Below are 21,442 nucleotides of genomic sequence, written 5' to 3'. Positions count from 1 at the left end.
ATTTAGGCTACAAAACAGCATAAGGTGCAATGAAGAATAGGTAATCATTATCACGAATCAGATAAAATCGGTTTAAACAAATATCCTGATATGTTTTAGGGGCGCTGGCAAAAAACCCTTAAAAGCTTTGGCGATGTCCGTGCCGGTAAAAGCCGTACAATAGAAAGCGTGGGACGATGCCAAACGGGGAAGACTTTTGCAGGACGCAGATGCTCACAAACAGGAAGACATAAATAAAGGTAAACATAACGGAAATAGCAGACGAAACAATTTCAGGTTGGGGAATATGAAAGATGTGATGTGCAAAATATGCGTGACAATGGGTGTTTAAGAGAGCATAATATACTGTGAAACATATCTGCAAGGTTTCAACGCTTTAAGCGTTTTCCTGCATCTATTTGGAGAGGGATGCATGCAGGATGCAGGGAAGCTAATAATAATAATAATAATAATAATAATAATAATAATAATAATAATATTAATTGGTTTTTGGGGAAAGGAAATGGCGCAGTATCTGTCTCATATATCGTTGGACACCTGAACCACGCCGTAAGGGTAGGGACAAGGAAGGGAGTGAAAGAAGAAGAGAAGAAGGTGCCGTAGTGGAGGAGTCCAGAATAATTTCGACCACCTGGGGATCTTTAACGTGCACTGACATCGCACAGCACACGGGCGCCTTAGCGTTTTGCCTCCATAAAAACGGTGTCGCCGCGGTCGGGTTCGAACCCGGGAACTCCGGATCAGTAGTCGAGCGCCCTAACCACTGAGCCACCGCGGCGGGTGCAGGCAAGCTAGAGACCTAGAATACTTTACAAGTAGAGGTGGTCTAAATCTTTCCGAAATGATTTAGCGGAGACGTGCACGTCCAACGCTAAATTGGGATTCGGCACAATTATTTACGTTGCAGAATTTGTAGAAGAGCTAACAACCTGATACGTGATTTTTCTGCCGGTCGTGATTGCAGGTCCAAACGAGGACACAATCAGCGACTTCTGGCGGATGGTGTGGGAGAAGAAGTGCTACGTGGTCGTCATGCTCACCAAAGTGTTCGACTTTATACGGGTGAGTTTCGGAGGTAAAGAGAAGCGATCTTCAGACACGTGCATTTAATTAGAAGCCGCGTGCGATTTTTCTCTTATTGCTCAGTGTAGCCCGATGTCAGAACACAAAGGCTTACGACTCACTTATTTTCGAAAAGCTAACAATTTTTTTTTTGGTTCGAGATTCAGGGTTTATGTGAAAATCACTGCGCGACTCGTACGGAAATCAATTTTTTCCTGGCTACTTCCCGGTTAAGCTGATAATTCAGTATCGATTTTAGCTTTAAAGACGCCGAAAGAGCAGTGTTTTGCTATGAGGCACAATTTAGTGAACGGCTTCTTGGTGAAGAGAGAGAGGAGGCTCCTTAGCGTTATTCGCGAACAAGGCAGCAGTTTCAGCCACCAGTTCAGCGCTAATTGCCTGGCGATCGGGTCGGCCTTTGCTCGCCACAGTGTCACCTTTTCCCCTCCGTTGATTCGTGTCGCCGGCTTAATGGGGGGTAATACTGAGATAATGAGCTTCCTTTTTAACCGCTGAGAGTGCAGATTTTTTTCGGTCGTTGCAAAAGAATGAGAATTCGAATAATGCAGCCTTGAGCGGCTGTATTAAGACATTTTCACTCTTGCCACAATAAAGAGCCCTTAAGGCGTCCAAACTAATCTGGAGCCGTTTACTACAATGCGTCTGATGGGCTCTTTCATCTTTCGTAAACAAAATTGATCAGTGTTTACTAAGCATGACAATGAAGTGACTACACCTCCACTTTAAAATTGCAACTTTTGTCAAGCTGGCATAGGCCAATACAATCGCATCCTTCACAGTTATTATTCTGAAATTTGCACATTAATTTGTTGTCGCTCCACCAGTTTTGCGCTTTAAATTGCACTTCGAAATTGGCAGCTTCCATACCTCCACCTTTATGGCGATTGATCAACTCGAAAAACTATTCATCAGCAAACATTATGGACAATAAACATGAGCAGGAATCAGAAAACGGGTGGGCTTTCGCCTTTGTGCAGTTTTGTTTCTTTGGTCTTGTGTTTATTAAGATTTTTTCGTGAGAACCCGCAAGATGTCTAGCCATTTGAAGCACAAGATATTACTGTATATATTTTTTACTACCGCCTAGTTAACTGTCTTGATGACTTGCCATATAAGCCAAGCCTAAAGTTCACGTTCCTTTCAAATGCAGCGCCTAGCCTTGAGAATTGAAATACATACCACGGTATGACCGCGGTAACGACAGCACTGTTCCAATTACGTGAAGTATGATATACATTTCAGTAACAAACAACATTTGTAAGAGGGCATGCAGCGCCCTTCCCGCGTAACTATCCAGAAAGCACCCAGAACCATCTTTGAATTTATAAGAGCTGCTTAATAGCAAAGAATTCCTTGCTTACTTCAGACCAGTCTGAGGTCAAGGCATGTTAGGAATTTTTGACACCATTCTCGTTGTCTCGTTGTATCAATCATTAAAGGCGGCGTTCCGTCGAGCTCTGCAGCCACCACCAAACTCCACTAGGTCATTATTAAGAGAGGATGTGGAGAACTGCTATTGATTGTGCTCCCTGACAAACCGAGTGCGATATAGAGCAAGTGTCCAGAACTGCCACGGATGCTGCTCTTGGCTCATCGCTGTGCGGGGTGCGGATCGCGTGCAGGTGATGTGCTGCCAGTACTGGCCCATGGAGCTGGACAAGCCTGAAAAGTACGGTATCATCGAGGTGACGCTTCTCTCTGAAGACACAATGGCCAACTTCGTCATCCGCACGCTCAGGCTGCGAAAGGTGAGCCTTCGGGTTGCGAGATCAAAATTAGCCGGATGGCGTTAGGGCAAAGAGTGATGTCTTATAGAGACCAGTATCCTTCGCCGCGTGTTACGTCGTATAGATCGATGGCTTTCGCATGGCGACGCTGTCGCCAGAATGGCAAAGAATAAAACTGATTTGTTTGTTTGATTGATTGATTGATTGATTGATTGATTGATTGATTGATTGATTGATTGATTGATTGATTGATTGATTGATTGATTGATTGATTGATTGATTGATTGATTGATTGATTGATTGATTGATTGATTGATTGATTGATCTTATGAATTCATTTATTTATATTTAAAATCTGTGACAGAACACATTCGCAACAACATGTGGATCATAGCTGAAGCTAGTTCGGATATATGCAACAATGTTAATAAAACAGTAAGATTTGCTGGCACATCAAGAATTAATATACATATATCCATAGGCATTAAGTGGAACAAATGAAAGGCGAACTATACAGCTGAAACACGACCGGCAAAAGAAGACCTTGGCCTTGGGACGGTCAATATCAGCTGAAGTTAATTTCAATTTTAAGGTGCAGAGACTCTCCTTTAGAAGTGTACCGACATCGTTTGAATTTCCTATCAGAAGCAAAAATGTTTCTGTCTATGTGTTGTCATTTCAGTTGCTGTTGAACACAAGGATCATGTACAAAATTAAAAATGATTAAAATATCTCTTCCTGCACTGACACTTCGAAATACTTAAGAAAGCATAAAGCAGACCTTTCACAGCACAATAGTCACCTGTGACAAGGTAAAAAAAAAAACTTCTAGCCTTTTAAAAAAGAATCGTCAATAACTTACTCAGTAAAGATAAATGCGTTCTCAACCCCTCTGTCGTAAATCTGTTCCACAAGGTAGAAAATTGTTTTGCTTGATTGCAGCTGGAAGGTCAATCCAAAGCTTAACCATTACATTAGCTATAGTTCTACGTACCTAGACCTTTTTAGTCTTCTGAAGAAGGACATATCCCTGCAAAGCACTGTAGATACTGCGTGAAGGCAGTGTAAGTGTAGGGGTATGTAACAAACAATTATTTTTCATGCATCTATATACTGAAAGTAGATTCCTCTACTGTAGTATCTCATTTCTGTGACAGCACCTTCATCTGCTTAAGAAAAGGAGCATTATTGGAATTGATGCTAGCGACTCTTTTTTTCAAACACTTAAGTGACTCTAAGAAAGAGGATTAGGCATGCCCACAGGATTCAGAGCATTAGGACACTGGCTTTCATATATGGACAATGAAATAATTTTATCTGCTTTGTTATCAAAGTACTGTCACATTTATATAACGTAAAGTAAGCCGTGACTAGCCTTTTATTATGATCCTGAATATAGAACTTCCAGTGTAACTTCTCACCGAGAACTACTTCAAGGTAATTAATATTATTAATCGGCTCAGTAGGGTTACTCGGACACAGCAGTGCAGCCAATATTCCGGTATTCCTTCTTTCGAGCTCTTAATAAAAACATCATTTATCGTATGATCCTTCTCACGCGACAGGCTCCACGGAGCAGGTGGTGATCAGCAAATTTAGACAAACGAAGAGGCTGTCGCCATGTTCTTGGTCCCCCAACACGGTGATCAGTTTGCAGTCGGTGATAAGACACAGCTGAAGACTGAGGCTGCTGAACCCTACCGTCTAAATTAGAGGGAAATATTTCACCTCTACCGCCACCCCACCCTCTCCCAAAGGGGCCATGAACGGTCTCCAAAGTTCCCCTTCTCAACAATGTCACCTCATTATTAGTAATAAGCACGCTCACTTTAGGCCACGGGTACAAACGGTGCACCTTCAGGCGCGTTTTCTCCTCAAGCGCTGAGCCCGGACACTGCACCGCGAGGCATTTGCACTGTCTTTGTTGCTATGGTACCACAACAACATGTTGCTTGGGTGTGTATGTGCCGGCTCTATCCTGCAAGATGATATAGCGGCGTGAAAGCAAGCAATAATGGCAAACTTGTGTAAATGAAGGAGAGGTTGCAACGGAGCCCTCCTGATTCGTGTGAACTAAGGCGATCTTTGTTAGCGAAAAAGATTACGCGGGCACTTAGTCATTATGCGATGACAATGCGATATCTTCTTAGTCTTCGTCATTATCAATGTTACAAAATCATTTTGCCGGGAGGGCCGCCGCAGTGACTCAGTGGTTAAGGCGCTCGACTACTGACACAAAAGACGCGGGTTCGATCCCGGCCGCGGTGGTCTAATTTCGATGGAGGCGAAATTCTAGAGGCCCGCGTACTGTGCGATGTCAGTGCACGTTGAAGAAGCCCAGGTGGTCGAAATTTCCGGAGCCCTTCACTACTGCTTCCCTTATAGCCTGAGTCACTTGGGGACGTTAAGCCCCCATAAACTAATCTAATCTAAACTAAACCTCTTTAAAATTTTCTCCGGGTTTTCTGTGCAGGGTGAAGAGGAGCGTGACGTATTCCAGCTGCACTTCACAAGTTGGGCGTCTCATACGGAGCCCTTCACCAACGCCCTGCTCGACTTTCGGCGCCGGGTTCGGACCTTCACCGACCGCTGGTCGGCGATTGGGCCCACCATTGTTCACTGCAGGTACCAGAGGCTGCGTCTCTTTTGTTTTTTGTCTTGCAGTGGCTGCGCGAGCCGCTAGAGGATGGACACCCGAGTGGGTACCATTTTGTTGGCAGGATTAAGTTATAACGTTATATTTTATGCAGTCATGGTAGTCGTGACAGTTGGAGTGAGCGCCCGTCCTTTCATGTCTTTATATGTATTCGTCTAATTATATAGCACTGTTTAATTTCGAGAAAGAAAGTTGCGGAAAGATGGGCCAATTTAGTGGCGACATCTAGTCAAGCCGTGCTTTGACAAAACAAAACAGACTCCCTTCGCCTATGCGCACAGCCATAGTACTATTAGCTGGGTCGATACTTCTACCGCCAAAACGACACTCGCCACTTTTTTTTTTCTATACTGTTCACTAAATGAAGCCCCGCTCTGGGAGCCCGAACGTCAATTGTTTTATCTCAGCTGGTCGTCGTCTGTGTTTTTATAAAGTATCCACCCAGCCAGACAGGCTTCCGTAACGCCCTCGACTTCATCAACCTTTGCCAGGCGTATGGCGAAAATACCGATGCGAGCAAAGCCCAAGTGCTGGCAGCCGCAACGTTCGTTTAACTCATCTGGTCAGCGTTCGTTTTGTTGTAATGAGAGTTAGACACTTCTTCATTTCATGACAATTAATTCTTGATATGCAAGTTTTAATAAGGTTCACCGACGTCATTGCGCCAGTGCATAATGAAATCCTACGATGGTGGAAGATAATTTTCTTGCTTTAAACATTCCAGTGTGCTTGAAGTGCCTTGAACATAGGCACACTGCACAGCTCGTTCTTTGCATGGCACGCCTCCAGACCACCAGTAAAACTCTTTTCGTTGCAAGAAATGTAATAACAAAGCTTAGTTGCTCAGATGGCTTCTACGAGGTATGAGGAAAATGACCTATCGCAAACATTTATAGTAAGCAGCGGCGAAAGCACTACCTAACGGAATAGAACTGATTCTTTGAAATGGTACCTGTCTTTTTTTCAACTGAAACACCCTTGGCTTGCTTGAGTCTCACATCCCACTGGTTAGCTCGCCATTAGTTATTGGCACCGCGTTATCATGGGAATGATTACTTCGTTGATACACGTTTTCTGCGTAACACAGATATCAGATTTGAAGCTCTATGATAAGAGAGAACATTTTGAGGTTAATAGTCACTTACAGAAAGGGTTTTTCGCTATATTTCATGTGTCGATGGGGCCAAGCAGTCGAGCAGGCTCAGCTTCGGCGACCGTGTGGCAGTTAATGCTTACTTTAGAAAAACAAACGCTGTCCTCGTAGCGCATACTTAATTCTCATCTTTTAATTCAGGGTGGGCAGCGTATTCTGTGCTGGCCGGAAACGCTTGATATAGAAGCCATCTGGTGTTCTTGTGGTGTGCAATTATTCCCGTTGCTTTCTGCCGAGTTGTGTGCTCTGCTCACCGTCGCCTCGCTTTCGCAGTGACGGGTGTGGCCGCACGGGGACGTACATGTGCATCGACGCCAACCTGGAGCTGGCCGATGAAGACGGCGTGTACGACGTGTTCGGCTACACCAAGAAGCTGCGTGCCGCCAGGAAAGGGATGGTCGACACAGTGGTGAGGAACGCCGGTCTGTCTGTCCAGCAGTGTGGCGATAACCATTGTCTTATTGCACAATAACAATACCCAATAATAAGAATAATATTTATAGTTTATTAATGCAGTCGAATCACATCAGTTCTAATGGCGAGTCGGGCTGTACTCTGCTTCCAGTACACGACCGGCAAATAGCTGCTGCATAGGGTTGAACCTTGTGTTCCTTAATTGAGGGTTCAGAGGTCCAATCCACAGCCGAGGAAACAGTCCTTGAAAGCGGTAAACCTTAAATCCTTACTACGCGTGTTATGCTTCTGGGAATTCAGACTTTATGGCATTCGAGGGATTCTGCAGGATGATCATGCTGATCATTCTCATTTGAAGCACAAAATGCGTGGGTGTCAGGGGGAGGGGGGACGTTAAATTGACTTGCACATTCCTATGCCAGATAAGAGATATAGAATGGATATAGAAGAGAGAGAACAAAAAACGGATTGAACGCATCACAGGACGAGCTTAAGATTATTTTTTGGCACAAGCCAGTAGAAGCACAACAATTAAGAAAGAGGAGGAGGCAATAAATTGGCGACAGGCCTTTAAACATCTGTTTGAGCACCCCATAAACCGAACCAAACCAAACCAAACCGAGATGTTCGTGTCTCTGCACGCAGGAGGCGTACAAATTTGTATACGAAACCCTAGAAGAGGCGTACGTCTGCGGAAAGACGTGGTTCCCAGTCTCCGAGCTCTCCGAGCAGCTCAAGTTCAAGTCGGCAAAAAACCCGATCACTAAGGTCAACGAGTATCAGAAAGAATACGAGGTACGTGGCGGCTCGACTGTCTATTGGAAGAACTCGTGACACTAGCAGCACGTTCAGTCCTTGTGGTGGGCTGTGTGCCTAATCGCTTCATTGTTTTTTCTTTTGCCAGAAAATCTGCAAAATGTCATCGAAGCTTTCGATCGGCGACTGTGCCGGAGGACACCGGCCCGAAAACAGGGACAAGAACAGGGACGTTGCAACCGTGCCCCGTAAGTCCTGTAGTCGATCTTCGCAATTATTTATCTTCAAACTGCCTAGCCTGCTCCCTCCCATTAAGACACGAAACTGCTGCGCTTTTCTCTTCGTGCTGTCTTCGTTATCTCTCTTTCATCTTCCTATGCCCCCTGCGCTCGGTTACGCCGACGCCTCTAAAGATCTATTCTGCTGAAGTCGAACAAATACACTGAACACGACGTATTGCACTAAGTGTAATGCAGCTGTAGTGGGGATGTCAAAATCAAACTGAACTACGTTGGTAACTATCTAGACATTACAAACACAATTTTTTGAAGAGATACAAAAAATAAAAGGACAGAAAAATCCAAAATATGTTCGTGCTTCCAGAAAACAGGTGAGAATATCACGTGTCAGAATGCACAAGTGTTAATCTTCTGAAGAATAAAGGAACCTTACGATGCTTCCTCAACCTCGACACAGAACCTAGGCTAGAGCAACTTCAGCGTCTACACACTGTGCTCTCATTCGTACTGGCCTACACTGGAAGCTACCTTTGTGTCCTTTTTGCGCTTAACCTGCTGTACTGTCTTTACTATATCTATATCTATATCTTTACTATATCTTTACTATGTCTGTTTCGGTTGAGGCTATAGCTCCCTCTTACGATTCTTTCTAACCTTACCTCTTCCAGCCGACAACTTTCGACCGTACCTGACGTCATTCCAGAGTAACGACAACACAGACTACATCAATGCCGTTTTCGTTGACGTAAGTGGCTTCCCAGACATTCTGCATAGAAACTTAGGGATTTCTGCTCTAGCGGAGGCTTCGGACACGTTGAGCATGATGCCTATGTGATTCACGGAGCGCTTGATAAGTCAACTTTGATTTTTCGTTGTCTGCTTTTTGGCCCTAAAGCAATATTCTGGGAAGAAAAAAAATTGGCACTGGTTTAACTTGGCTAACCCTGGAATTCAGCGAAAATGCAAGCACGTTTGCTAAGCGTGTGAGGCTCGTCCATGGCAGCTCCGCTACACGCTCGCGACAGCCGTTCTATCGTATATACCCACACGACCACGTGGCTATGACGTGGCATCACATGGTCTTACGACGCTCCCATCGAATGCTCTTAAACTCAAAGGTCAACCCAAAGGTCACCCAATGTAAAAGGTTAACCAAAGGGCATGGGTCAAGGTCAAGGGTCAAGGGTTCGACACCATTACTGTACCACATATGGTCATACACGGCTAACGTGGTTGGGCTGAAGGTCGTTCAAGGTCCTTCTCCAGCCTACGCGACGACTTCTTTACCTGGCGTAGTGCACCTTTTCGAATCAAAAGCATATAATGCACGATGAACAGCTCTCCATTTTTGTGCACAGCTTGTACTCCAGTTGGCCATATAGGATAATAATTATCATCGTTATTCGCCAAATCGCAACATTACTGCTTAGGATGCTGCCGAGCTTTTTTAGATAGGAGTAGTTGAGAAAAAAACACGGCCCCTGAAACCTGTACAATTTTCAGTTTTTGTATAATATTTCATTTAATTATATGGCTGCGCTCAGATTTATGTGGATAGCATTTTATTTTGTTTTTTTTTTTCAAACCTCTTCTACCTCGAGAGCTTCACCTGAACCCAGCAGACAGGGGTCACATTAGAGTCAAAGGACAAGGAATACAATGCCATGATGTGGATACATTTGGAAAAAGCAGTGTTGGTTGCTTCCGGTGCTGAATAATCAGGAAGCTGAAGGGATTTGTCCAGATTTTCTACGCTTGAATACATGATCTTCATTGTCAGAATGCCTATTACATGACTACTATTCGCGTAACAAAAAGCACATCTCCGCGTCGAATCGTGCAGGGCTACAGCCGCTCCAAGGAGTACATCGTGACAGAATGGCCCATGGTCCGGACAGCGCAGGACTTGTGGTCGTTGGTCTACGACCACGACTGCAACTCAATAATCGTCCTCTGCAGCCCTCCACCGTCCAACGTGAGTGCACAACGCGGTAAAATGCTAAGGCAATCCCACGGAATGAAAATATCAAGTGAGGAGGTGTAGTCGAGCAATTCAGGATGAAATAAACATCTATCTCGCCAGGTGCTTCTTCAAGGTCCCAGGGAACATATCTGCTGGTATCACTTGTAGATTGTCTAAATGATATCCGCGCTTTTTCAGCTGCGTTGTATTTTGTAAGTATTTTATAACCACGTTGAATTTCCTTGTTTTCATTTTCCCTACCACCCCTTCTTTACATAATACTTCAGCTAGAGCTTGTGAGGTGGTTTAAAAAGTATAAAATCGAACCCTGCACTGTAGAGTGGGTACTACTCAACCGTAAAGCATCAACCATAAAGTTCTCATAGCAGTGTTTGTGAGTCGATTATGAGAATGGTGACACCCTTTGTCAGTACATGCCGTGGCTTCTCACACCACGTGGTACGTTTTAATGCAATGGCATTAAAAGCATCATAAACAAAAAAATGTCGTTGCTCATAAAGTACGCTCATTGGCGGGAGGAAAGTGACGTGGCCAGACCAAAAGTGATGTTACATCCGGTAAAGGCATCAACAGCTTCTATTGGTATCGAACTGCGGACAGGACACACTATCCAATCAGGCGCCCCTATGTTGAGATGGTTCTTAAGAGGAAAACCGTACAGCTTGCCGTTACCACGCAACTAGTTGATTTACAGGTTTAATCGTAATATCGTCACTTTTTTCCTTTCCCCTCTTTTCTAGGCGTACCCTTCGTTCTGGCCGACAGAGAAGGAGAAGCGTAAGAAGTACGGTCCCGTGTTCACAGTGGACGTCGTCTCGTACAACCACTACCCCAAGATCAAGACCTGGATATTCAGGATAAACAAGAAGGCGAGTTGCTTTTTTTTATGGCACCCGCCAAGATAGCCTTTCAATTCTGCACCCCGGTCTAAGGTTAAGTAATGCACCTGGTCCATAGTTTCTGAATAGATTATTTGCAATGGCCTTTATTTCCGTTAAGCTGATTGGGGAATTCTGGGAATAAAAACTGAACAAAAAGCTTGATTGGTTACTGCTCCACCCCCACCTCTTCCTCTCTATTCCAATGACTCAGAAGCAACTCAATATCTGACCTAAACTGTGACGCACACCTGGGGAACATCGTCAATAATTTCTGCGAAGATTGAGCGTGAAACAGCAAAATAAAAAGTTTAAGTAGTTAAGGAAACAAAATCGATATCAAGGTCTCTTTGCCGCCTCCGAATCGGAGTATTAAACCACTAAGCCGCAGCATTATTCCTTCGTTGCCTTCATTTCACAAAACCCAATATTTCAATCGTAACGGTCAGCCGGTTTGCAGGTAGCATAGTGTCTCTAATCCGCCCTCTTTAAACGCCTTCTTTTTCCAATGGATGGCACTGTGTGCCCGGCGCTTCACCGGACCTGAGGGGAGCCCGCTGCAAATCTTCACGCTTTTTTGCAGGGCCGAATAATCGCCTTTTATCGAGCAGTCAAAGCGTTTTATTCCTACAACACTGCACTAGTCATAAGGCTGTGCATTCGGAGTGCAGACACACCGCGTTCCTGCCGAAAAGTCGGTGCCATGCGTGAGCGGCGCGCTTGTTCGACGGTTCTTTTCATGGCGTTTGGTTGATGAAGTCAAGGTAATGAGCTAAAATTGCGATCGAGGGAAAAGCATTTCGATTGCGGCAAAGTGCCAAAACTTCGATGCATCAAGACTTGGATGCTGGTTAGAGAACGCTAAGTTTGCTCCAAAACTCGCATCATCATCATCATCAGCAGCAGCAGCAGCAGCCTCACTGCACCCACTGCAGTGCAAGGGCCTTCCCATGTATTTCCAATGAACCCTGTCTTTTGCCAGCTGTGCCCACCTTATGCCTGCAAACTTCTTAATCTCATCCGCCCACCTAACCTACTGCCGCCCCCTCCTACGCTCTCCTTCTCTTGAAATCCATTCCGTTACCCTTATGGACCGGTGGTTACCTTGCCTTCGCATTACATGCCCTGCCCATGCAATGCGAAGGCTTCAACACAGGGCGTAATCGGTTGTTCGCACCGTGTCCGGTAGTATACTTTGTGAATTGCGAAGATTCTGGGAAAGCTATGGAGGTCTAATTTGTAGGCGTATCGCTGCATTAACAAATATGCATATTAAAACGTAAACTCCAAGTTTTTTTAATAATTCATGCAGTGCCATCCACACAGCATGATTCCTTAACCTTAATGTAGCTTTGGCACGTAAAATTTACAGTGCTCACGTCCCTCACATCATCGTCATCACCAGCCTGACATCGCCCACTGCAAGACAAAGGCCTCTCCCATCCGTTAATCAATGCACCTTGCGCAGGTGGTCTCGCTGACGGAGCTGATGGCGGGCGTGAAGGCCGAGCCCAAGACGACGCAGATATTCCAGATCACCTGCTGGCCGGAGCGCCACAAAGTGCCCACCTCCACCAACACCCTGGTCGAGCTCATGAACATGGTCGAGAGATGGCGCCAAAGGACCACCTACGGCCCCGTTCTCGTCATATCCACGTGGGTGTCTTTCCCTGCCAGGAGATATTCTAAAGTTATAAGTTACGAGCTGGAAAAGGTGCGCAGTAGCTCTCAGGAAAAAAAAAAGCTGTGTTAGGTCACACAACCGGCCTTCGTATTCCTAAAACAGACTCCCTTGAAGGCATTCTCTTTACTATTCCTATGTGCACGCCGAAGACGGCCGCACGTGATGACTCAGACTAAGCCCTGGCCAATCTTTCTTTTTACATGACTCGAATGGACCGTAGGATTGTTCTGCAAATACGCCATCTTCGAACGATGCGTGCAATCCGTGGACGCACACGCTCATATTCCTTCTTTTTTCGACCACTGTCGCAGGAACGGCAAGAGTCGTGCCGGCGTCTACTGCGCGGCCAACGTTGCCATCGAGCAGGTCGTAGAACACGGGGAGGTGGACGTCTTCCAGGCCGTCCGAACAGTGCGCCGCCATCGGCCCCAGCTTGTCGAGAACATGGCGAGTATACCACTCTATGGACCGCTCTTGCTTTCTTTTGAAGCGAATTAGGCATCAACAGATTCTAACGCTTTTGCAATGCCAACACAATGTTCCCTGATAATTTCTCCTCTGTCCTTTCAGACCGAGTACAAGTACTGCTACGACCTTATCCAGCACTACGTGCTGCACTATCTCAACAAGGAGTGATCCGTGCCACCCGATTCCCTTCCTCTTGCGTCACTTCCTGTTCCACATCCAAGAAGAACCGTGCCAGGCCACAAAGCCACGATTCCCGTACAATCAACGGCTAACATTCCATCGGCGGGGAGAGTAGGGAACAGCGCCACGCACGGCAATGTGTACTGCCTTGGGCCAACGGCACCGCCCTACGCCTCGGGTTTCTGCCTCTGGCCACCAGGGACTTTTTCAGCGAGCCGAGCGTGTGAGCGAAACGTTGTCCGCCCTGCCGTTTTGTAGCGGAACTGTTTTCTTTCTGCGTACTTTTCCCGTTTGCTACTATCGTCGCACCAGTATTCATGTGCGCATCCTGGCTCTGCGTTGTGTGCAAGTGCGTACCAGTTATGTATGCTTTGTGGTTTCCTCACATATCCTCATTCATCACTCATACGCACGATGGTCCGCGTTATCAGTTGAATGATTCGTAAAGTTTTAACGGACGGCGTTCGGAGTTTTCGATGAAAGCCGCGTACAGGATAGGAGCGGATTAAGCGAAGCCAATGTCAGGCGAAGGGTACGCCAAGCGCAGAGGCACTGCGATAGTTCGCACTGTGTGCGTTCAAGGACTTCTGTCCTGGACAACAGGTGCCATTTGTCGTTCTGTGCCTGCGAATCAGTGTCACTTGGCGGGTACGCAAACCGTAGAGGTGGTGCGATGCATTTGCTTTTCAGTGCTCCGGAAATTGTTTCGCAGTTTTCGTGGAATTTTGTCATAGACTTTGCCGTGAAGCTCGGATGAAGAAAACATCCTGGAGCCCAGGCATCGATATTAGACGGAGTGGTGAGAATTATAACAATATAAAGTGGTTACTTAGTTGCTTTACTGCTGTGTAAAAATTGAAGTCGTGTTGCCAAACTGTTCCTTGAAAATTTCCTGGCTACTGCCAAGTTGCAGGGAATGATGGCAGCCTTGTTCGGACCTTCGGGAGCGCAAGTTTTCGCAGAAGTTGCGGTTCTTGATATTGATTTTTTTTTAGGGCGGACAGCCCAGTAGTCTTTCATAAGTGACATGCTAGGAGTACTGCGAAGTCTGTGGGTGTTTATCGATGGCCTTAATACTAGAGGACGTCACCTAAGTTTACGAGCACTGTATACTATGGGTGTTTATCTATGGTTTTAAAATTAGGGCATGTCACCTAAGTTTACGAGTACTGCGAACTATGTGGGTGCTTATCGATGGTCTTAAATTAGATGACTTCATCTATGTTTTTAAACTTGATTCGCTGACAGGTGCACTCTCTCGCACTTTTTGCCATATATAAAAGCAGTTTTTTATTTTTAAGCTTTACAGGTTACGTGAAATTGCACTACTGCGGCTTTTTATGAACTATGTAATCAGCACTTTAACTGCTTGCCAGTTAGCTACTGAAACCACTAAGATGGTTTATTCTTTGCATGTGCCAATCATTCATCCACTGACAGTGCAGTCCTGTTGCTCATTGTCGTCTAGATATTGGCTATAGACTTCAAAAGATTCCATTTAGAAGAGAATACTGTAAAGCTTTCGGGTGAAACTTTTTAGGTCGAAACCCTTTTTACACACGATAGGGTTTTCCTTAAACTGCGCGTTAAAAATATTCTTGCAACATGCCGCCGATTCCGCATCAGTGCCTACTTTCTGTGAAGAGGCATCAGGTCGTTATAATGAAGGAATAATCGCGGTGACTCTGTAACAGATGGTTTACATAGTTTTTCGTGTACTGTTTACAAACATTATAGTTGTACAGGTTATAGCATTTCGCCAATTTTGCTTGGTGTGGTCAAGCTGCAGCAACGGAGCCACAACTTATTTTGTTGAATTAGTTACAAGGAAAGTTCGCTTTATTTGTTTTGTGGTGTAAATTGTGTTCTTGTATTTTTGTTTTGTTCTTTTTAGTTTTTGTTTTGTGTCTTCATTTCTGTCATTATTGTAGTTAATAAAGTGGAAAGGCGGCACCCTTCAAATACAGATCGTGAATGCTATACTGCGCAATGTTAAATGCTTCCTTGACTGGAAGGTCACTTTAGTGTAGTATTTCTTGCTTTTCTTTGTATATTTTATTTGCCGGTAGAAGCGGAAGTTAAATTTAGCACGTAATATAATTTGTTACCGTCTTCTATGCGTTATATGTGCATGGAAAATGGGGGATTATTTTATTACACTAGCTCTAAATGAAGCCGTCGCTTTGTAGGCGTGCTTTCAATGTCGTAAGAAGTCGTATGAAGCAGAATTGATGCCAGAAGTGGCACTTTGTCCCACTAACACTTCATCAATATCAATATTACAGGGAAGCGGATCTTTCCTCTTTAATACTCTACAGCTCAACTTGTGTGTATTCGTAGCTGAAATTCCTCGCAAAATTATACCTATCCGGGAGTTCTTATGCGCAACACCCGTAACGTATAACATCAGCAGACGATAACTAGGTGGGTGTGAAATCTACTTTTAAGAATGTGAACGTACGGGCTCAAGCAAGCGCGACAGAGGAGGCGTCGAAGGTCGCTACCTTACGGGCCTGCTTGAGCGTATTTTTCACAGTTGATTGAAAGATCACTAAAAACCTAGAAAAAAAAAGGGAAGCTTAACGCCTTGTCAGGTAGCTTTCCGTCTCCATTGGAATTTTGTTTTTGGAGGCAAGGGTCATATGGTCCGCCTTTGTGCCCGCGTTGATCACTTCTTATTTCTTCGTACTATCAGTAGGAAACAGTGCCTTTTCGGAAGTGTCCTCCGCAAGACACGCATAAGAATCACGTATAAGCGTGACGAAAATGCGTCGAATACTTATGCGAAATTCTGCGACGCAGTTAGCGTTCTGCAAGCACCGCCTTTAACAACTATAGCATTAATGGCTTCTCTGTAAACGGGTCGCCATCCTCCGGGCTATCGCTTTGAAATGTTTTTTTTTTCTAGATGTCCACCTGTGCGATGAAAATGTTGTGCGAGTGTGTGCATACACCAACTTCCTTCGGTAGGCAAGCAGCACTTTTTCTCCGCTAACAAACAACAATGGGCTCATGCAATACTGGCTGCACAAATCAGTGTAATTTCAAGGCACCGACTACCCGAAAAATCGCCAGAGTAACGTTTCTCTGGTTATGCATTTGTTTCGCACACATCATTCACGCGCTAAATGGCGGCAGAGAATGGGTATGATTATAACTGGTTGACACGCGACGAGGAATGTATCGTGTTCGCATGCACACAGCTTCATGTTTGACAGAAGTACACTGCTCCGCTGAGTTGATGATGTATCCAGTCCTTGGGGCTTCCTCTGTCATACATCATGCGTCCAGACCAAATACTTGCGCAGGCTTCCAGTGCAGTGTCAAATAGAGACATTGCAAGGAAGTACCGTATTCTGAGAAATTGCGCTGCATCCAGCTTATGCAGAAAGGAGGAGACTGAAGTGCCATGGCAGAATTTGGAACAGCCCAGGATGTGGGAAATAGTTGCGCTCTAGTAGGTACTCGCGTTCACTGTTGCTCGATCGGCGTATTCCATGGCAATTCTCTGGCTGCATAATAGCATAGATCTCTTACTAACGTGTCAGTCATCTAAAATACTAACATAACGGTCTCGCAGTGAGTTAGATAGGCCTACAAATGTGAATGAAGTGCCAAAGTGAGGGGAAGCACTGGGACAGAAAAACATGATGTGAACTGCCTTCGTAAAACTCGGTCACACGAGCCGAGTATCGCATTTATGGTCCCCATAAACTCTCATTTTGACGCCCGTAATCGCTGTTCATTGATTTCGTTTGTGGACTGCGTCGAATTAAGCTCTACGTCTACGTTTGAGAGAGAGAGAGATTCAAGCTATCATATTGAAAGAACACCGTCCTAAAAAAACGTTACGACATGCTAACAGTATTTCTGTACCTTGTCGCTTTGAACTATGCCCGTCGCCATTCTTACAGCGCTCTTTGCAGCCTCTCTAGAGTGCAGTGAAGTTTGAGTGGCGCCTTCGTAGCTCCCCTGGCGGTTAAAATCAGAACAACAGTCTAAGCGCCCGTAAGTGCCACATAAACTACATCAGGGGGTTAAGAACTGCTCTATCCGCAGACAGAGTCACTCTGCCGTTTGCTTTTCTTTCGACAGACTACCTTATGTGTGCCATAAAACACACTTCCCGATACACATTACTTATGTCGCGAAACATCGAGGAAAACCAGACGGAATGGTTTTGAAAATGCGAATGGTATGTGTACTTCCCGTGTGCACAATGCTTTTGTCTATGTCAACACAAAAGACAGTAAGCAACTAAGTAAGTGACTAGGTTAGCGGTACTCTTCGATACGGATTATTGCCTGTGCCGCTGTCATGGAAAGCATGGGCAGGAAAAAAAAAAGTCGCTGACTTTTGCGCCGCACTCTCGGAAGAATGCATGGCGAAAGCTGAGGAGCACCTTGGCGCGAACAACACATTTATTAAACAGTCTATAGATATCATGGACTGCTTACAGATTGTGTGCTCATTGTCCAAAACGTTGAGGGGCTGAGTTAACACGACCGCCTGAGAAGTCTAGTCGCATGCATTGACACATAGGTCAGTGTCAATCGGCTAAAGAGAGACCGGCTGTCATTGGTAAGAATTTCGTGACATAAAACGACGACTCCTCACAGCAAACTGACTCCAAACCAAACAAAAATTATCCGTAATTGGTCTCAAGCTGCTCACGCTATATAATAACATTGTGCAGTACACTGCGACCAATACCAATGGCTTCCGCGATGAAGGTCTGAGTGTAAATAACTTTTGTAGAATTTTCGCGGTTCTGTGTACAGATCAGGCGGCTTCTCTTCTTCGAAGCACAACGCGTTTTGCATGCTTAATTGGTACTCAGTTTCTCCTATACTTTATGCACGAAGCTTCGTTAGTGCGCGCCGGCTACAGCCTGTGACTTAGGTAGATTAGCGATGCTTTTGAGCCTAGCGCATAGACAAGCTTCAAACGCCGGAGCCAAATGGGGACCAGAGCAAAAAAAAAAATACAACGTTGTGTCGCCTCCCTGCAAGTGCAGGCGGGAGCTGTTGTTATACAATAGTGCTGTGTGGACAGCTGACGCTGTTTCGGCAGGCTGTTTCAGATTGTTGTGTCCTCTCCTTTCGTCCCGACACTACAGTAGGTTTTGTACACGCCGTTCAAGCACACAGTCGCACTCGACGCTCACAATGGTCTTTAATTCTTGATAATATAGCGTGCAAAAGCAAATGACAATTAAAAAACTTCAATGAACTTCGTGTGGCAATCTGATGCAGAATCTGCAGCAAGCGCCCTCTAACGTTGTTCACGACGCTACATTGTTAAACTCAAAGGTATTGAACCGCTAATTTCTGTAAGATAGTGTATCGCTAAAAGAGACTTATGTTCTTCGGGCTCATATGCCATGAATTCTCATAGCGTCTATCGCTTCATCATTAGTTCCCCTTATTTCCTAATTGACCTTAACTTCCCGAACTTGTGTTATGTTCATCCAGTTTCGTGAACTGATCAGTTACTGGGGTACATCATGCAAAATAAAAATCCTTCGTCCGAACACTGCTTCGGCTGCATGTCACAACGGCACCTGGAGCAGTGCCTAGTGCAGAAAAACGCATCATTGCATTTTCCTGAAGGAAATTGATGATGTCCATTCGATGATGCATTCTCAAGAATTGGAGACTTCAACCATCCGGTGACTTGAATCCAATGGTGTAATGTAACACGAGTGGATGTATGTGAGCGCATGTGAATTTGTGCTGAACGGCCTACTGTGCCACAACTCTGGGGTGTTAAATGCCACGCTTACAGCCGTGTATAAATAGCCATTTATGAAACTTCTGCAATTGCGCGTGTATATCTATGCTAACGTTAAGCCTATTTTGCCTATTGCCAGATGCATGACACGTCTGCGCGTAAGAGAGTGCTTCCAAGCCTTATTGTCAAGCACCCGGAGAGTTTCTTAGCTCACGGCAGACGTCGTGGCACCCAAATACTGCACAGGTTAGAGTCGTATGTTTCCGAGATACTGAACCGTTGTTTGTTTTTAGCCTCCATGCTCAAGTGTCCTCGCCAAAGTTTACTGCATCCTTTTCAGACTGTTGCCGATGGTTATATTGCGAAATAAACGTCTTTCAAATATGATCATCGGTGTCTGCCTCTGCTGCCAGTCGTCATTTCCTTCCGCAGGTTCATGGTTTGCTGTTCACACCGAACTTGTTCTACGAGTTACAGACGAAATACTGTGGTATACATCGCTTCACGTTTTTATTTGTGATGTCGCTCGAACTTCGACAGACCAGAAGTGGTCGGCGATATGAACAAAGTGTGGGTCTTCGGCCACTTGATTAGTCGCAAGCTCACAATTTCACAAGCAGAAAAATGTTCCAGAAGTGAGTACTTGGTCATTAATCAACACGCATCAGTAACATTAAAGCAGTTCGAGCAGTGAGAAAATGAACAAATAACAAACATGACAACCGTGTTACTGGTGGCCCATATAAAAAAATACAGCGAAAACAACAAAAACTGCCAAACGGATACAAAAGCCTGGTCGTAGAAATCCGATAAGTGAGTCGTCATGCACGAACATACCAACCAATTTTGGACAAAGGCATTTTTCAGCTGGAAACCGGTTATGAACTCAATTTGTTTAATACTTTGAAGGCGTGATGGTGAATAGTTTGTGCTATTCGAAATGCAGATAACCGCCGATTGATAAGGGAAGAGAAAGTTAGGGGCAGTTATGTCGAATGTGGTGGAGCGCCGAGATTAGAATGTTCACCCCACTTGATGAGCCACAATACAAAGTGGGGTATGAAAACCTCCGGGAAGGACCGTATGCCCTGTATCATACTTACCTTATCGCTTATCAGTTAAAATTAATATAGACTGAAGAACTGCAGATTGGAAGTGTTGGTAACAATTCATGATGGTTCAACACAGCAAGCCAACAGGACAGACCCATTCCGTGTGTTTCTCCTCTTACTCTGTCCTCTTTGTTTGCGCTGTTGAACCTTCATGAAGATCATTATTCTGTTTGTGTGGTGCCTCTGCCGACGATTTCCTTCAAACTGAAATACAAAAATGTACCTGCATTTTCGCTTCAGAAGTGCAGCAATTGTTCTCAGAGTAACTGCGGGTGTTCACAAACGAGAGGCGAATTTGTCTATTTTCTTTTAAATGCGCCACTGAAGCTCTGACTCTCCTGCAACACTCTTCTTTTTACGTCAAATATAGTTATGAAATTCTACTCGGACATAATGAACCTTGCATATTTGCTCTCATAATACATCACAAATGGATAAAAAAATACCGAACCTTTCAACTTAATCACTATACCCTTTGCCACCCCCTCCTGAAACGGGGATATTATGTCCAGGAATCACTGTGCTTAATCACCATCAACCAATAGCGTATTTTGGCAGACATAGGGAATAAACTTTTTCGATCTCAAGACGAATGTTTTTTTTTATTTTCGAGGCAATCGTGAGTAGGTATTTACAGGTTTCTTTCGACGCTGACCCAGTGTTTGCTTTGCTGAACTCAGCGAAGTTGTCTTGTTCAGTGCTTTCTTTGACTGAATCTGAGCAGCGACGATTCTCGTTTGTTGTCAACCTTGTGCGCCATTGCTGGACAGCCAGGCTTTCCCGGAGAAATATATATAGCGGCAGAAGAAACCGCGCTGCTTTTTAGCACTGCGTGTTTGAGTGTTTAAGGTTTAATTTTATACTTAAGCGCCCCAACCACTGAGCCACCGCGGCGGGGCAAAAAGTTCAAAATTTATTTCCATAGCTGGCTACGTTTTCAGAAATTCTAATTCAAACTATTTCGTTAGCCTCCAAGTCTTCTGTCATGAAACTAATGCCGCGTAGAGCCGCTGCCTTACCCGCAAGCGCTGCTGCCGATTCTGATGATAACAGGACGAGGAAAACTTTGCTCACTCTGCCACGTCAGACTTGCAACTTCGCACAGCGCTGTGACATTGACAGTTCGTTGCGTACTCTCACCGCCCTCCGTACAGCATCGCCGGAGAGTGGTCTACATGTTTTCTGCGCATGCGCTGTACAGTTAGCAGAGCCAGAATAGGAAAAAGAATAAGAAATCCACGCTACATGTAATGCATGTAACGCAACATGCAACCGTGCAAAACAGGGGCGGTTGCTACCACTTAGTGCAGTACGACGTTGAAATGTCCCACAGTAGTTCAGAGGCAGTAACAACTCTGACTTCAGCGGATCAGTT

At 44.9% G+C, this 21,442-nt stretch overlaps 1 protein-coding gene across 5 annotated transcripts in view; it reads left to right on the top strand.

The window, feature by feature from the left end:
- Ptp36E (protein tyrosine phosphatase 36E) overlaps positions 1-19,343 on the top strand; it is a 138,851-nt gene extending 119,508 nt beyond the window's left edge. For all 5 annotated transcript variants that reach the window (XM_077644544.1, XM_077644541.1, XM_077644543.1 and 2 more), the window contains exons 7-18: positions 965-1,062; positions 2,706-2,831; positions 5,284-5,435; positions 6,893-7,028; positions 7,679-7,828; positions 7,938-8,037; positions 8,697-8,773; positions 9,872-10,003; positions 10,753-10,881; positions 12,359-12,546; positions 12,886-13,021; positions 13,145-19,343. In XM_077644544.1, coding sequence (XP_077500670.1) covers positions 965-1,062; positions 2,706-2,831; positions 5,284-5,435; positions 6,893-7,028; positions 7,679-7,828; positions 7,938-8,037; positions 8,697-8,773; positions 9,872-10,003; positions 10,753-10,881; positions 12,359-12,546; positions 12,886-13,021; positions 13,145-13,210 — 1,490 coding nt within the window. In that variant the 3' untranslated portion in view covers positions 13,211-19,343. The remainder of the gene's footprint in view (positions 1-964; positions 1,063-2,705; positions 2,832-5,283; positions 5,436-6,892; positions 7,029-7,678; positions 7,829-7,937; positions 8,038-8,696; positions 8,774-9,871; positions 10,004-10,752; positions 10,882-12,358; positions 12,547-12,885; positions 13,022-13,144) is intronic.
- The last annotated feature ends 2,099 nt before the right edge of the window (positions 19,344-21,442 follow it).

Source organism: Amblyomma americanum, chromosome 11 (genome assembly GCF_052857255.1).
Source record: "Amblyomma americanum isolate KBUSLIRL-KWMA chromosome 11, ASM5285725v1, whole genome shotgun sequence".
In the NCBI taxonomy this organism is placed as follows: Eukaryota; Metazoa; Arthropoda; class Arachnida; order Ixodida; family Ixodidae; genus Amblyomma; species Amblyomma americanum.
This window is presented reverse-complemented; position numbering and strand designations above follow the sequence as displayed.